General features: G+C 38.7%; 2 protein-coding genes across 3 annotated transcripts; both read right to left on the minus strand.

Annotated features, from left to right (window-relative positions):
* Positions 1–793: 793 nt before the first annotated feature.
* Positions 794–4,069, minus strand: LOC125979443 (coiled-coil domain-containing protein 152). Its single transcript, XM_049737675.2, has 8 exons — positions 3,891–4,069; positions 3,666–3,771; positions 3,049–3,117; positions 2,795–2,859; positions 2,577–2,712; positions 2,045–2,172; positions 1,706–1,807; positions 794–1,525 (listed from the first exon to the last, which is right to left on the minus strand). Exons 1-8 carry the CDS (start codon positions 3,951–3,953, stop codon positions 1,400–1,402), a joined length of 795 nt encoding a protein of 264 aa, XP_049593632.1. The 5' UTR covers positions 3,954–4,069; the 3' UTR covers positions 794–1,399.
* A 1,100-nt stretch (positions 4,070–5,169) lies between these two features.
* On the minus strand, positions 5,170–15,559 carry ghrb (growth hormone receptor b). Of its 2 annotated transcripts, none has more exons than XM_049738027.1 (9): positions 15,345–15,559; positions 13,942–14,020; positions 9,901–10,036; positions 9,210–9,388; positions 8,864–9,042; positions 7,964–8,108; positions 7,528–7,618; positions 7,261–7,330; positions 5,170–7,075 (listed from the first exon to the last, which is right to left on the minus strand). In XM_049738027.1, the coding sequence occupies exons 1-9, from the start codon at positions 15,525–15,527 to the stop codon at positions 6,209–6,211; spliced, it is 1,929 nt and encodes a 642-aa protein (XP_049593984.1). In that variant the 5' UTR covers positions 15,528–15,559; the 3' UTR covers positions 5,170–6,208. The 2 variants fall into 2 exon arrangements, with proteins under 2 accessions (XP_049593984.1, XP_049593985.1); XM_049738028.2 differs by lacking the exon at positions 15,345–15,559 and adding an exon at positions 15,024–15,329.
* Between the last annotated feature and the right edge of the window lie 373 nt (positions 15,560–15,932).

The raw sequence follows: 15,932 nt of genomic DNA on the forward strand, positions 1-15,932 counted from the left end.
CCCCAACCCTCTGAAAACGCAGATATTGGTTCACAACAAAAAATGAGGCACAACCTTTTTTTAATAATAAATGTGATAAAGGTGAAAAATGGCTGCTGTGTGTGGTTGTATTGAATGCGGTGACAAGTAACTTGTTAGCTTTTGTGAGATGAATTGTTACGCAACTGTATTACACAATGTTCTAGGTGAGCTTAGCGTTGGGCTCCTACTCAAACGCGTGTGAGTAGCACAGATAATGAGATTACAGAGCATCATGTCAAAGCTTTACCGGGAGGAGCTTCTCCATTCAGGTGTTCTGACACGGTGAGACAGACAGCAAAACCCTGAACCTTTACCTTTACTTTTCATGACAATGTTTAGCCTATCAAGGATCTGATTTTACAAAAATTAAACAAATAGAAAATGATTATTTACTATTGGCTGGTGACCAGTCTAGCGTGTCCCCTGCTTCTTTCCCAAAGTCAGGAGGGAGAACTACATACAACTAGAAATAAAGGCATTTTAGAAATGTCAAGTCGGTATACTTTTAACCCAATTTTGAACAGAGAGTGCCTTCTTGAGGGGGGGAAAAATATAACAACTGCTTCATGAAGCATATTTGAAGCTTCATTTCCCATCACTACCAGTAACATTAACAAGGACAAGCGCTATAGCATATGGAAGGATAGTTGCATGAAAGATCATTTCAATTCTGCATAAATATTATGAATTATCATGAGCGATGCGCACCAGGTATAAATTGGTTTGATGTTGCTTGTGATTTTTTGTTTCTTTGAATCTAATTAGTATGAACTTTGGGGGGGTTGGAGAGAATTTAATAAGCTGTTACACATCAATGAACTCGACAGATGTTTCATCCGTACCATATCGAATCAAGGTGCAATCATTCCAATTGAAAATGAACAGTTTTTGAATCATTCACTAACCAATGCATCAAATAAGTACCAAATCGTTCTTTGCTGGAGACACGCACACACATACAATTAGTGATTCTGAGTTGCGCTAACTTAAAAAAATCATAAAATGAGTTGAAATGAACTGGGGAAAGATCAACAGAATAGAATTTTGAAAGTCAAATGGTCTCGTGTTTTTCTACTTAGTCCTCCGCCTGCCAGCCGTCAACCGCTTCAAGTGTCTGATTGGATTAAGGCCTTAGACAGGAATAAAGCCTGTGTTTAACTGTGATCTCAGCACACTGGTCACCTGCCAGAATGGCAGTCACGCTGCAGATCAATGTGTGACAATACATCGTGCATGGGAGACAATTATCCTGTTAAATGACCCCACGGGAAGTCAAAAACTTGAATTCAAATAAGAAGTAAATGTAAACACCCAGGAAACACGAACCTTCGGAACTGGCAGGCCAGTAGCCTATTAGTGCTATTAACGTGTAAACAGTTTAGGTTCTTCTTTTCTTCGAACGGCTGCAGAGGTTGCCAATGCGCTGGTTGTCTTCCAGCTCTTTAATTCTCTGACGTAGAACCCCAATCTCTTTGTTCTTTTCTTCCTGAATGAATTGCAGCTTCTAATGGACAAACAAGCACAGACCATATACTCAATAACCAAGATTACAATTCTCAGAATATTTACCAAGCTAACAATGATGGTTTAAAACAATGTTGCCATATTTTTTTCTAATTCAATGAAACTTTGACTTTGAGAATTGCTTTAGAACATAAATATAAATGAATAAAAACATGCTCACCCTTTTGAAGAAATTTTGTGCAGAAAGAACGGATTCATGTTCTTTCTGCTGGTGTTGGCTCATCTGAGCAGTATTCTGGATTCTCCCCAACTTTTCACCAAACTACAAAATAAAATGAACCAACATCATTCAAAACTCATGACAGAAGTACAAATAAATTACTTTAAAGCAACTGTATGTAGCAGCATAATTTTTCTTTGCATTTTGATGGTACTTGTTATGAGAGCTGCACTGCTGACTTTGCACTTTACTACTTTTTCTGGTGGTTTGAACGCCACAGAAAAAAAACAACAGACGATATTTCAATCAACAGTGATGGAGGACCAACATTTAATTTACCTCAATTTGCAGCTTCAGAAGCTCGCTTTGCTGTTTTCTCTCCTGGTCCTTCAGCTTTGTTTTCATCTCCTCCAGATCCAGATCTTTTTGCTCCATTAACTTCATAACTTCAACCTCTTTGGCTTGCACTGCAATAATAGACATTCCATCACTGACCTTAAAATTAAGTTAGCCTTGAATACTGCTTAACTATTCATACCAAGAATAATATCAAGAAAGTGAAAGTGTTCATCCTGATAAAAATATTTTAAACTGTTTTCAGTGACATTCATGTGGTACTGTCGTGTTAAAAAAAAAAAAGCATTCTGAATGTGTTCAATTCTCAATTGCACAGACTTTCAATTTTGTGATGCATGAAGGAACTGCATGTTACAGTTGCCTTGATTGTGAATCCATTGCCTAAAGCCCACATGTCTGCAACATTTTTTTTTTTTTTTTTTACCAGACTACTTGCATGTGTCATGTATTCTAATGGTTTAGTAAAAGTGCTCAATGAAATTTCTCACGTGAGAATATTGTTTACTGCTCTTACATTGACTGCAAGCTTCTTTGTGGGTCTCCTCCACCTGCCTCCTGCACTCTTGCTTGACAGTCTCTAGCCTCCTCTTGTGGCTGTCTTTGTGTGCTTTCATTTCACAGAGCAGTCGTTGGAGCTCAGCCTCTCCATCCTGATAGAAAGACAAGCACATACAAAAAGTGGAAAAGGAGCTCTTGAATCAAGGCCAGTTTTCACTGATAATCAAATATTACCTCTGCTTTTCGTTTGCTTTGTTGCTTCAAGATTTCCATATTGCTTTTCAGTGTCTCATTTTCCACTAGTGTGAGAAAATAAACAATTGCGTTATGATTCTTATATAGGCGAAACTGAAACATTAGTTATGTTGTGATGTTATATACAGTTCAATACATTGGTGATACACCCTACAGAAAAGAATTGACATCTTTTTGAACCAGTTACAATGTCCAAAGTAACAATAGTTTCCTTATACATGCACTTGTGTTACCTCTGAGGTCGCACTGCTCCTGCAAAGCCTGTTGTAGCTGGTTCACTGTGACAAGAAGGGCATCTCTTTCTGAGAAAAAATTGATCAGAGACACAATCGTTTTTGTAAAATGTCCAGCAGGAGGCGACAAATAAACGCCTCAGAAAAACAACAACGCCTCATCAAGGCATGCTGTATACCAGGGTGGTCAAACAAATTTTTTTCGCCGGCCGCATTGTAGTCATAGCTTCTTTCGGAGGGCCATTATGACTGTCAACCCAAAGAAATGTATGAGCACCTCATATTATATACAGTAAAAGCTACAAAACAAACTGACAAATAACTCGTTTTCAAATCAGACGAGTAAAAAATGGTCAAATATAAAAAACAAAAAAAAAAAAGATATGAAAAGTGAAGACAATTTACAATTCTAGTAATGACAAGAATTTGATGCACAATTTGTCTTCCCGGGCCACATAAAATGATGTGGCGGGCCGTATCTGGCCCCCGGGCCTTTAAATTGACATTGGTGCTGTATACCTTCAATACTGTACTTTAATTACGTAATACATACATAACCGTGTCACATCAACATCAAATGAACCACGAGGTTTAAAAAAAACAAAACAGAAACTCACCCTCAGTCACTGCTTTCTCTTTGGTCTCGTAAAATTTCACTTGTCTGTTGGCGTCTTCCAGCATCGTCTCCAGCAAGATGGTTTTACCATTTAAATCTGTAATTGTCTGCGCGTACAAACCTTTTTTTTATTAACACATTCGGTATAGACCTGTTTTGCAGTTCTGTACATACAGAATCACCACGCTAAAATTGGCCTGGAGACAAAAGTTAAATATTAACTTACATTTTCGAGTACGATGAATTCCTCTGTTAATTTGTCAAGATTAATTCCATTTAACAGTGCCATGTAGAAGATATGGTACGAAATAAGCGTTAAAATATCTTGAAGCAGGGGAGGATTAGCTTAAATGCGTCCGAGTAACAGGCACCGATGACTCGCTGCACAACCATTGAAGCAAATATAAATAAATAAATAAATAAATAAATAAATAAATAAATAAATAAATAAATAAATAAATAAATAAATAAATAGGCGGCTCGGTGGAGCACTGGGTAGCACGTCCGCCTCACAGTTAGGAGGGTGCGGGTTCGACCCCACCTCCGGCCCTCCCTGTGCGGAGTTTGCATGTTCTCCCCGAGCCCGCGTGGGTTTTCTCCGGGCACTCCGGTTTCCTCCCACATCCCAAAAACATGCTTGGTAGGCCGATTGATCACTCCAAATTGTCCCTAGGTGTGAGTGCGTGTGCGAATGGTTGTTTGTGTCTGTGTGCCCTGCGATTGGCTGGCAACCGGTTCAGGGTGTCCCCCGCCTACTGCCCGATGACGGCTAGGATAGGCTCCAGCACGTCCGCGACCCCCGTGGGGACTTAGCGGTTCAGAAAATGGATGGATGGATGGATAAATAAATAAATAAATAAATATTGCACATGACATTCTACCTAAAAAAAATAATTGTGTATTTGTAGTTACCGCCCAAGTACTGCAAATCAAGTACTATAGTGACTAATAATTCTAATTCCAATTCTATCCCTCCAGGGCACATCTGAAAAGAGGGTCTTGGCTAAAAGAAATGTCATAAAATGAGGACTGGCACAAATTAGATATGGATATGCTGATCATTGGATTTGCAATTTTTGCATGTATGAAATACACAGGGCAGTGGAGCACTGGTTAGCACGTCCGCCTCACAGTTAGGAGGGTGCGGGTTTGATTCCTCCTCCGGGCCTCCCAGTGTGGAGTTTGAATGTTCTCCCCGTACCAACGTGGGTTTTTCCGGGCGCTCCGGTTTCTTCCCACATCCCAAAAACATGCTTGGTAGGCCGATTGAGCACTCCAAATTGCCCCTAGGTGTGAGTGCATGAGCGAATGGTTGTTCATCTCTGTGCCCTGTGATTGGCTGGCAACCGGTTCAGGGTGTCCCCGCTTACTGCCCGATGACTGCAGGGATAGGCTCCTGCACGTCCGCGGCCCCTGTGGGGACAAGCGCTATAGAAAATGAATGGATAGATGAATTACACAGTACAAGAACTTGAGAACATTCAAATGCAGATAGTGCTCAGAAATCACATTGACAGTAGACATTTTTATTATAGCTGAACAAAACCATACCAAGATGTGTGAAGTTTGGGGAATTTAAGTGACATGAATGTTGACCCAGAATATAAAATAGCTACAACCCTCTTTATACAGTCAAGAAATTGTTTTCAGCATTTACAGAACCTGTTTATGTGAAGGACTACTTACATTTAAAATGTCAGATTTAAAAGTATAGTTTTATTTAGAACTGCAGCTGTACAGAGGCCTTTAATTATTCAAAAAAAAAAAGGAAAATGAAATTGTTTGATAGCAGATGGCTAATAATTTGCCTTCAAGAACTAAATCACGGAGACATATTCAGAAGAGGTGGTACAATACAGTGAACTCCCGACAATCGCATAGATGAAAAATATAGCAGAATCGATCAAAGATTGAGTCAATAAACTCTTCCTTTACAACAAAAAAAAAAAATACAGGGATGCAGGGAAACTATAGGCAACGTAGATTTCACCTGGTATTAGTAAGAAAGCGAGGCAAAAAGATACTTTCAATTTCACTTTGACTGCATAGGCAATTAAGGACTGACAACATAACAAGACATCTCAAACACAGCCCAAAAAAAAAAAAACATGAAATTAACAGCATCAAGATCCCATCTGAAGTAATTGCTCTGACTTGACCATAAAAACAGCAAAAAATGGCCAAAATGTTTCATGAACAACAAAAAATAGGGTCAAACAACTATAGCTGTGTAAATAAGCAAATTTATGAATCTTTAACCACACATATGTGGCGGCTCACAGTATAGAATTATGGCAACAGATTCCAGCTCTGGCTCATCTTTCAGTTCCCTTTTGTTTATAAAGTAATACACATCTTTGCCACTAGGGGCAGCATAGACCACAGGTCACATAGATAGCAGCAGGATGGTCATCCCTTTCTATTTTCGGTGAACTGAAATTCAACACTGAAGCAAAAGACTCAGTCATTAATCACAAAGACAGTTTTAGGAGTTTGTCGCTGTTGTTGACTGAATAATTTTAATTTTAGAAGGTCATTGCATGTTTATGGTGTAATATTTCCCAAAAGGTCTGGGGTCAGGTAGCCATCAGGTGTCGGCATGTCCTTTGAGATTGTCAGCTGTGGGGTAGGTATTGAATTTGGCGTTAGTACGAGGCTGTTTTGTCTATCGACATCCTCTACTACGGTATAAACAGGAGTTGGGGGAAGGTGGGATGTGGGATTTGGAAATGATTCATGGGAAGGGTTTTGGTAGTTCTCCGATGATGAACATGTGATCGAACTCAAGTCCTCACCAGTTGAACATAAGTCATTGAAATTGCATACAGGTAAAGATGGGCTCGTTTTTACTGCATTGACCTCCGAGCTATATATTCCACGGAGCTGGAAAGTGTTCTTGTCCTCCTTTTTTTCTGCCGTTTTGATTTCTTCAGCATCGTTGACTGTGTTTTTCTCCATCTCATCCTCAGGAGACAACAGGACTTTCCCAGATGGCTTAATCTCACTTACCTGTGTATACAAAGCCTGCCTGACAGGGTCTTCTGAAGGAAGATCTCCTGCTGTGGCGCTTGGGCTTGCAAAGCAAGGTCCAGAAGTAGTAGCCGGATCTCTATTGCGGATTTGGTTTGTGGCAAGAGAATTCAAATGTGATGTTTCTGCATCATTAGTAAGATCAGGATCACAGCAGCTTGCATGACCTGAGTCATCATCCCTGAAACCGATGGAAAGATTTGAACAGTTGGAAAACAGAGATCGATCCATGAGAAACACCGTGTCCAGGTTTGTTAGTTTGTCGCTCTGTTCCTCAAAGTCCAGATCGATGAATTCCACCCAGGGGTCATTGGTGTACAGCTCTGGTCTCAGGTCAGGAGGACAGCCCAGGATGGATGTCAACTCCTTTATCTTCCCCTTCTATGGGATTATAAAAATACAACTTTGATACAGATGTTAACATTTTTTTTATAATTCCATTAATTACATCAATAATAATTGAGATTACTCAAAAATGGGTCTTGAAACATCATTACAGATATAAATAAATGTTTTCGGCCAATCCTGTTTGCATGCAAGTCAAAATCCAGTAAAGCCACAGATACCTTGAGTAGCTCAGGGTCAATTCCTCTTATTTTAGGTCCAGGAACAGGTGGGAGAAGAATGACCATCAATCTTTAATAAGAAAATGGGAAAATGTTAAATGCAAATAACTGTAACCAGAAATTCTGGCACACCGTTTACTGTTAAACATTTTTTTTTGTTAATCATTACTCAAGTTTTTTGTGAACTTGCATTGTCGCTTTTTGAATGACAAACCCGAAACTGTCTATCATATACGTATAAACTTGTTTTATTAGCTAACTACTTACTTTTGCTGCTGCGATAAGATGACCAACATCAGGATGGCTACCAAGCACAAGGTGCCAAAGAGGAGTAAAGCCAACAAAGGAAATCTCGATACTAGAAAAGTAAAATTTATATTGTTTATAATTGGAAAAAAGAACAGGAAAAAAAATCGGTGTAAACCTGCATGTGTCTGGTTCACTTGCAGTGTACAACAGAATATACAGAGTATAAAATAACTGTCCCCCTTTGAGGAATTTAAATTAGTATAATACATGTATTTCAATTAAATCAAAAATTTTTCAAATCAAATTTATTGGCAGAAGTGGCATATTTGACATTAATAAACATTACTTGGTTCTACTAACCCTAACATTACTTGTGCCCTACAAAACAAAATAAAACAAACGTGTGTCATTGCTATTTTTCCCATTTCAGTAGATCTCCTGTCAACGTTTTTACCTTCAGATGTGGCGTGGACGAATATAGAGTCACTGAACCCTCCGAACTTCTTCTCGCCGAGCTTTTTGCAGCGAACCCGAACTTCATAATTTACATTACTTTGAAGCCCATACAGGGAACAATGTGTGGTTTTTACAAGCTCCGCCTGTGGGCAACAGAATGGACACAATTGGGTATTTATATTTCAAATACTAGGTATCATTAATGATATAGAAAACAAAATAGCAAACAACTTGTCTAAATGGAGAACAAGCTTCCTCTGTTGGAGAGCGGCTTAATATAGCAAAGTATCAAACATATATACCGTATTTTACGCACCAAAGGGCGCACTTAAAAACCTTTCATTTTCTCCAAAAACGAAGGTGCGCCTTTTAAAAGGGTGTGCCTTGTGTGTGGACCAAATTCCAAAATCTGTAAAGTTGTTTTATCTGGCTTCCGTAATATACATGTGTAATATGTAGACCCGATGAACCAATCAGAGGACATTACGTTTTACGTAGATCGGGGCAAAAAAACAATCAGAGGACTGTACGTAACGCATACAGTATGTACGTACCTCCGCCGCCATTGATGAATAAATACTATCATTTGTGCAAATCTGTAAAGTTGTTTTGTTTTGAGACGTAATATACAGGCAACCGATGAACCAATTAGAGGACATTACATTTTACGTAGATCGGGGCAGTAGACCAATCAGAGGATTGTACGTAACACGTAGAGTACGTGCAAGTACAACGAAACTGACTGCCTTGCTCCTGTGATGTTAATTTTTTTTACCGTAAATCATGGCATGCATGCGCCCTATAATGTGTGGATTAAGTACAGAAAAGCCCCCGGAATTGAGTCTGCGCCTTTTAACCCAAAGTGCGGAAAAACCAGTAAATCACATTCAACACTCACCGTATCCCAGCGTTCAGAATTAACTTTGCGGTGTTGGACCTCATACTGCAATGTCATCCATCCCATCTTCACATCTGCAGATGGAGGCGGCTCCCAACTGAGCATGATATCATAGAAGCTGCCAGTCAAACTCATATTCAGCAATGTCCAGTTCAGCCCGAGAGGCGGATCGGGTTGCACTGCAAAGAAATACTTTTTGATTATTATTTCTTCATGATACTTTTGTCAAACTATTTCTCCTTGTGCTTTTTTAAAATATTTTTTTAATTTTTCGAAATCAATTATTTTAATCACCCTCTACTGAAGTGGATAATGATAGTCAGATAGTAAGTTGTACCAAACTTACCAATGTCCTCAACATTAAAGTGTTTCTCATCATAGAGGATAGTTTGATCTCTTGAGCGGAGCTGAATGGTGTAATCTATCCAGACAGAAGTATGGTTTTCATTGAAGAAACACTCGTTGAACCTCTCTGTGGAGTAATGAGGACACTCACTCCACTCTTTAGAATATGTGGACAGGGGTCTGCAAGGATGGTAAAGAATACAATCATATGTGATCATTTACATTGTGTACTAAGAGGTGACTGCAAATAACAATTGATGGTGGGAACAACGAGCATGTCTTTTAATTATTAAAACTAGTTAAACATCTATCTCTGGTTAAAATAGTAAATATTTGAGTACAAAGTAAATGCTTTAATGTAAAATTGTACAGAAAAAAAGTCAGTGTAAATTTGTTTGGCTTTGATTGATAAGCAACAAACCATTGTTTTTATTTTATTTTAGCTCATGCAAGACAGATGTACGAGTATAATTTTTTTTTAGAGACAATGTAAAACAATTAGCTAGAGGTTTGTGGGTATCACTTTGTGAATACATTTTTGAGAATGCAGATAATTTTATAAAAGATGCTACATTTAGTAGTTTCTAAAAAAATCTTAGTTAAATACATTATCAAAAGAAATATTTCCATTTCAGGGCCCTGTTGTTTGAGTTTGTTAACTTTGTTAATCTAGACAGGACTTGTTTGCTTACAATTTGATAATGTAGAATAAGCGCACATCTTCTGGCTTGGAGATGTTCTGCAACGTACCAACATCCCATCTGCAGTAGAAAGTCTCCATGTTGGCAGATACACAGTCAGTGAGATGTGGGTACTTAATGGGTGAGTCTAGGAAAGCACAAAAGAAAAGAATGAGAAAAAAAAAATATTCCCTGCAAAATTTGACAGCTTTTGCCTTGGAGTGAAGCTTCTTAATGGGGTAACTGAGCCCTTGCTAAGCCACAGTGTAAACACTCCCATTTTCCTGGAAGTCATTTTACTGCTCTTCAGCGCAAGCTGCCACATTATACTGCCGCGCCTCTTAGAAGCAGCTATTTTCTATCTTTACTAGGACACATTTTTTAGATCAAATTTACAGGGTAAAGACAGGTCAACAAAAAGATGAATCATATGTTTGTCTGGGTTCTTGACATTCGAGTGAGCTGTATTCATGCACACTGAAGCAAACAACTAAAGAGGGAACCAGGGAAAACTAGTCACTACTAGTTTGCTGGGTTAATCAGTTACTCGACTGCAGGACGTTAATCAGTAGGTAAACTCCAGTAAAATTGTAGACTGTGGATCTGTTAAATGCTTCTGTGTCGATGCTCTAAATCACAGGTGTCAAACTCAAGGCCCGTGGGCCAGATCCAGACCGCCACATCATTTTATGTGGCCCACGAAGACAAATTGTGCATCAAATTTGTGTCATTACTAGAATTGCAAATTGTCTTCACTTTTAATAATATCTTTTTTTATATATATATTTGACCAGTTTTTACTCGTCTGATTTGAAAACAAATTATTTGTCAGTTTTGTAGCTTTTACTGTATATAATATGAGGTGCTCATACAATTATTTGGGTTGACAGTCATAATGGCCCTCCGAAAGAAGCTATGACTACAATGCGGCCCGCGAAAAAAATGAGTTTGACACCCCTGCTCTAAATCATTACATCGCAAATGAAAATCCAGATTTTCTGAAATGCTTTATATTTAAAACATAATCTGTTTACAACAGGACAAACTACTACCAGGAAATAGCTGGGTTGAGGATGCAGGGAAAAATCAATTATCCCCCACCCCCATTGTGCTTGCCTGTGTTCTCTACAGCTTCTTCCAGCAGTTCCAAAACATGTGTCGTGTGTTATCTCACTACATTGGACCTTAAAGAGAAAGTCAACTAATTTTTTTAACAATATATTCTATGCGCTCCGACTAGTCTAACCATGCTCACTAAGTAAATAACATGAATTACTGTTTCAAGGTCCTGAAATGTTTAAAACAGTGGCATTCTTGTCAGTTGTCCATTCATCATTCCATCCATTGATGGATCTTGTCAGTTGTTTTAGTTATAAAACACATTTATTTAATTTTTTATTTAATTAATTTATTTTTTATTATTTATCTAAATTAATGACCATCAGTTCTCAAAGGGAGCTCAAGTGCACACGAGAGGTACTATGTAAAGACTCCAAAGCAAACGCCACCTTAGTTCATTTCATTGAAATAAATGAGCGCCATTTTTTTTGTTTTTTACATTTATAAAACCACCTCTTTCAAAGGAATAGGAATCTACCATATCTTTTGCATGAAACAGGATGACAAAACCATGACACGAGCTGCACACAGCAAACACAACAAAAACAATAAAGTTCTTAGACCTGAGCCCTGGGGGAACGCCGAGACTCACACACAAGCTTTTGTTACAGGTATGACCTAAATCAATGAAGAGTAATACACCAAATAGCCATTTACTATTGTGATTTAGAGATAAGGATCGGGCATCCACCTTGTTAAAGATTGTTGTGAGTAGGATACCAGAAGAACACCACAATATTTGGCTATCCTGGATTTATTTATAAAACTGTATTCTTGTACCTTGACAATGACTGTGTAACAAACACAGTGCAACACATTGAGATGGGCTTTTTGTAAGAACTTAAATTTAAAATAGTGTTAACCAGCTAACTGAGCAGACTGCATTCTTTTGGCTCCATGTCAAAGTATGTGCTTGCTCAATCTTTGTCAGAGAACAAGAGCGTACTAGACTCGTCAGCCTGTTCACACTTAAAGCCTCAAGACACATTTCTGAGATGGCAATATGTATGGCCAATTACTCTTTCGGAAAGCAGAACTTTGAGAAGTAAACATGTTTACGAGGCCGATTTTTATTTTTAGGCTGTACTTTTTTCTTACCGCAGGCTGCAAAAGTCTAAAAGATGAAAAGAAATATCCTCCTTCATTGTACTTTGATTAATTCAGATCCTCATAGTTATAGGAGAGCTGGGAATGACCTTTTTTTTAGGTTTCCTTTAGACCGGAGTTCCCCAACCACCGGGCCGCGGACCGGTACCGGTCAGGTCAAGACGCTCATCCCGGTCACGTGACAAGTTTCCCCATTCGAGCCCGCAAAGCTAGCAAAAACGAGTAAGAATTTATTTTGAAAAATATGAAAAATTTGGCGTTTCTCTCCCAATTACATCTGTCAGTTCAGCAAGAAACAGAGATGTTTGGAAAGCTTCTTCGGAAAGGGAAAAAATCCCAATGAGGAGACGGAAGAAGGAGAGGTTACGACTTCTAAGAAAATGAAAGATGCATTTAAAAGAACATTTCTGGAGTCCTACTTAAAATATGGATTTATCGCCACAGGTAACCGGTCCGTGGCACAAATAAGGTTGGGGACCAATGCTTTAGACAACAATGAACAATACCTTCGAAAGCCAATAATAATAATTTACATGTTAGTGTGTTTTCTTTGTTTGTACTGACCTGATAATAATTACTGTGTGCTAACTATATTGTCCCTTGAGTTGTCTACCAAATAGAATCTCTTCCATCAACATTCAAGTGAGCTCATAGTGCTTGTGGTTCTTCTAAACACATAATTTAACTTCAACTGATTGATTAATTATGGTTAATTCATTTTCACTAGAATGACTGCTCCAGTTAAAAATGAAATTCCGTGCAGAGCTTTTATTTAGTCCATGTAATTTAATTCATTTACTGTTGAAAATATTCATGTTACTTACTATTCCTTGTCCCACAGAAACCATGATCACTAAATCTTGATTTCAGACAGAAATTATACACCAACAAAAAGAAATTAAGCATTTGCTTGTACCAAATTAAAAAATACCAGCAAAATGTGTCACATTCCAAAACATGAGCAAATCACAATGAAACCATCTTATTTTTCCTGGCTAATGTCAATGTGAGGAAAGTAGCCAAGAGGGACCAGCACCAGAAAACCTTTACTCTAAAAGTACAAAGATGTTGATGCTCTAACTTCGCCAGGGAAACAGCAACCAATTCATTTTCCAATGATCTGGGGCAAAATATACAGTCCGTACACTTTGTACAATATTTCTAATGAACATCTGTTATTGTATTATTATTGTTATTGTATTGTAATCAGGTACTGCATCCAATTTTGCTTTTTACTTTCTCTCAACTTCTGCTGAACATCTTACAAATTACATGACGGAAATCTATGGTAGGTATTCCAGACTAGGAAAATATCCTCCACCATAAGCAGACAGAGTTACATAACAAGAAGCAGCACAGGATGTTGGGATGTGAATGGTCAATGGGGACCTAATTTATGTCTAGGGATAAAATGGGATCCATGTACACAAAGCTTTTTTTGTGGTGTTGAGAGGTTTCGCACTTTAAACAACTTCCCATTGTTAGGACTATCTTTGCTCTGCAGAATTCCTGGGAAGCCATTTTCCTAGAAATCTGCAGGCTGTTCTCCATGTGGAGGGTTTTGCGGTTGTTCAGTGCATTTTACCACCAACCCGGGACTCTCCAACTATACAAGCTCTTGGATAAACTCCTACAATTTGAATTGCATTGGAATCTAATAAAAACACAGGGTTTTAAAATCCCCCAAAAATGCTTCTCTAATACCCTGTATTTAATTATTACTGTACTTTCCTCTGAGAGTTTCCCCAAATCCATTTATCAAGGTATCTTAAACAAATAAACCAAAACAATGCTGAGTAAATAAATCCTTATCTGTAAAAAACATACCTTGGACGGAACCAGATTCCAACGCTGAGGCGGTGATGCAGTAAAGAAAAAGGAAGAAACCAGCAGCCATTATGTTGATCTGTGAAGGAAACATATGGCAAGTGCGTTCATTGCTCAGTATAGCCCACATAATCGAATCCTCACGGAATAGCACATCTGCGATGTGCATCAGGGGCACTCCGTCCTGTCTTCATTTCAAGCATAAGAGAACTTCACACTCCCAGAAAATATCTTCCCTCTTTATTTAATCTACAACTAATAAAAAAATGAAATCACTTATGGGGTCTTGACTCAAGTTCAGCAGTGTTTCATTCCTAAAAGAGGAAGCACACAGTACATACATACTAAGTAGATGCAAGACAAAATACAAATTATCTAACCAATTAGATTCGGATTTAACCCCGTAACTTCCTCCAACACATACACGCACACGCACACACACATCACAAAACAAGCAATATATAGCAATATGATATGCACACACACACACACCACAAAACAAGCAATACAGTAATCCCTCGTTTATCGCGGATAATTGGTTCCAAAAACCACCCGCGGTAAGTGAAATCTGCGAAGTACGATCACCAAGAAGAAGTACTGGGCTGGCTAACGAGTGAGCGGAAAGATGCTAATTCGCGATCGTGCTAACACGCAAAAACGGACTTCTAAAGGAATGTAAACGAACATTTGGAGCAATACTACATTGTCCTAAAGGTTAGATACGTGTTTCCTCAATTTAGAAGTTTTATTTTGACTTTTAAATGATTTTTTTTAATCTGGAAAAAAAAAATCCAGGATGTAGTGAAGCCGAGATAAACAAAACGCGAAGTAGCGAGGGATCACTGTATATAGCAATATAGTATGCGCGTGCACGCACGCGCACACACACACACACACACACCACAAAACAAGCAATATATAGCAATATAATATGCACGCACACACACGCACGCACACACATCACAAAACAAGCAATATATGGCAATATAATATGCACACACACGCACACACACGCAGACACACACAGGAACATTAGTGGGTTTTCATGCCTCAACCTGGCACAATTTGCAAGTAACGCATACGTATGGAAAACTCGAACTCGGAGAACAAACACAGCCTGTTGACCAAGATTGGAGAACATTCTGTTTACATCCACTCCAGATAGTTTTCGCTGCTTTCGCTGGATTATTCCCTTGACGTGCTCTCGAGGATTGTGCAACATTCCCATAGAAAAGCCAAAACAATAAAAACTGAATGAAGAGTTGCAACTTGCCTTATTATAGCATACTATCAACCACGTAAATTAGACGATTATGAGACACGAGATGATTAAACCAAGTTGTAAACATGCAGAAGAAACACACAAGTGAAACACGAGAGCTGACTTGAAGTCACTCACTCACCGCTGAGAAGTGGAAAACAAGCGTTTCACAGCCACGCGATTCCATCGGTTTCGTTGAGTCGACCACACAAAATTTGCAAGACTGAACTTCCTCAATAACACCAGGAGATTGCAACCGGGTACGACAACCTAGAAGTGTGGCGATCAATAAGGCAAATCCGTGTAGTGTACAGCGCTGTACCATTTAAAACTTGATGTTGTGTGCGCCACCTGTTGGTGAAACTTGGGAAGCGCTATAAAAGTTAGATTTCCAGGAACTGCGAGAAATAGGACGCGTATAAAGCCAACAGGGGCGTTGCCACCATTTTAGGAATTGTCAAGAGTCCTCTTCCTCGAGGAAACATGCCTGAGCATTTCAACCTTTGAAAAGGACGAATTATTAGTTTTTCCATTTTTTCTCATGCATGACTCAAAAAAAAAAGTTGGAAATAAACTTTCTTACCTTTTGTGTTTTAAGAGCCCAAAAGTCCTCATTATGCTTGCTCACCTTTTGACATAATGAGACCAAAAAGACAAACGTGCTAGACTTGTGCGCTGTACACCAAAATAGAGCCATGTAGGTTCAGCCTGAATATCAACATAAAAGTCC

The sequence above is a fragment of the Syngnathus scovelli genome, chromosome 13 (genome assembly GCF_024217435.2).
Source record: "Syngnathus scovelli strain Florida chromosome 13, RoL_Ssco_1.2, whole genome shotgun sequence".
NCBI lineage: Eukaryota > Metazoa > Chordata > Actinopteri > Syngnathiformes > Syngnathidae > Syngnathus > Syngnathus scovelli.

Coding starts and splice junctions, on each gene's coding strand:
- LOC125979443 (XM_049737675.2), bottom strand. CDS start 3,953: ATGGCACTGTTAAATGGAATTAATCTTGACAAATTAACAGAGGAATTC. Junction 3,118..3,665: donor AGAGAAAGCAGTGACTGAGG/GTGAGTTTCTGT, acceptor ATTTTTTCTCAG/AAAGAGATGCCCTTCTTGTC. Junction 2,860..3,048: donor GGAGCAGTGCGACCTCAGAG/GTAACACAAGTG, acceptor TTCTCACACTAG/TGGAAAATGAGACACTGAAA.
- ghrb (XM_049738027.1), bottom strand. CDS start 15,527: ATGGTACAGCGCTGTACACTACACGGATTTGCCTTATTGATCGCCACA. Junction 7,619..7,963: donor CGTCCACGCCACATCTGAAG/GTAAAAACGTTG, acceptor TTACTTTTCTAG/TATCGAGATTTCCTTTGTTG. Junction 7,076..7,260: donor TTGACCCTGAGCTACTCAAG/GTATCTGTGGCT, acceptor ATAATCCCATAG/AAGGGGAAGATAAAGGAGTT.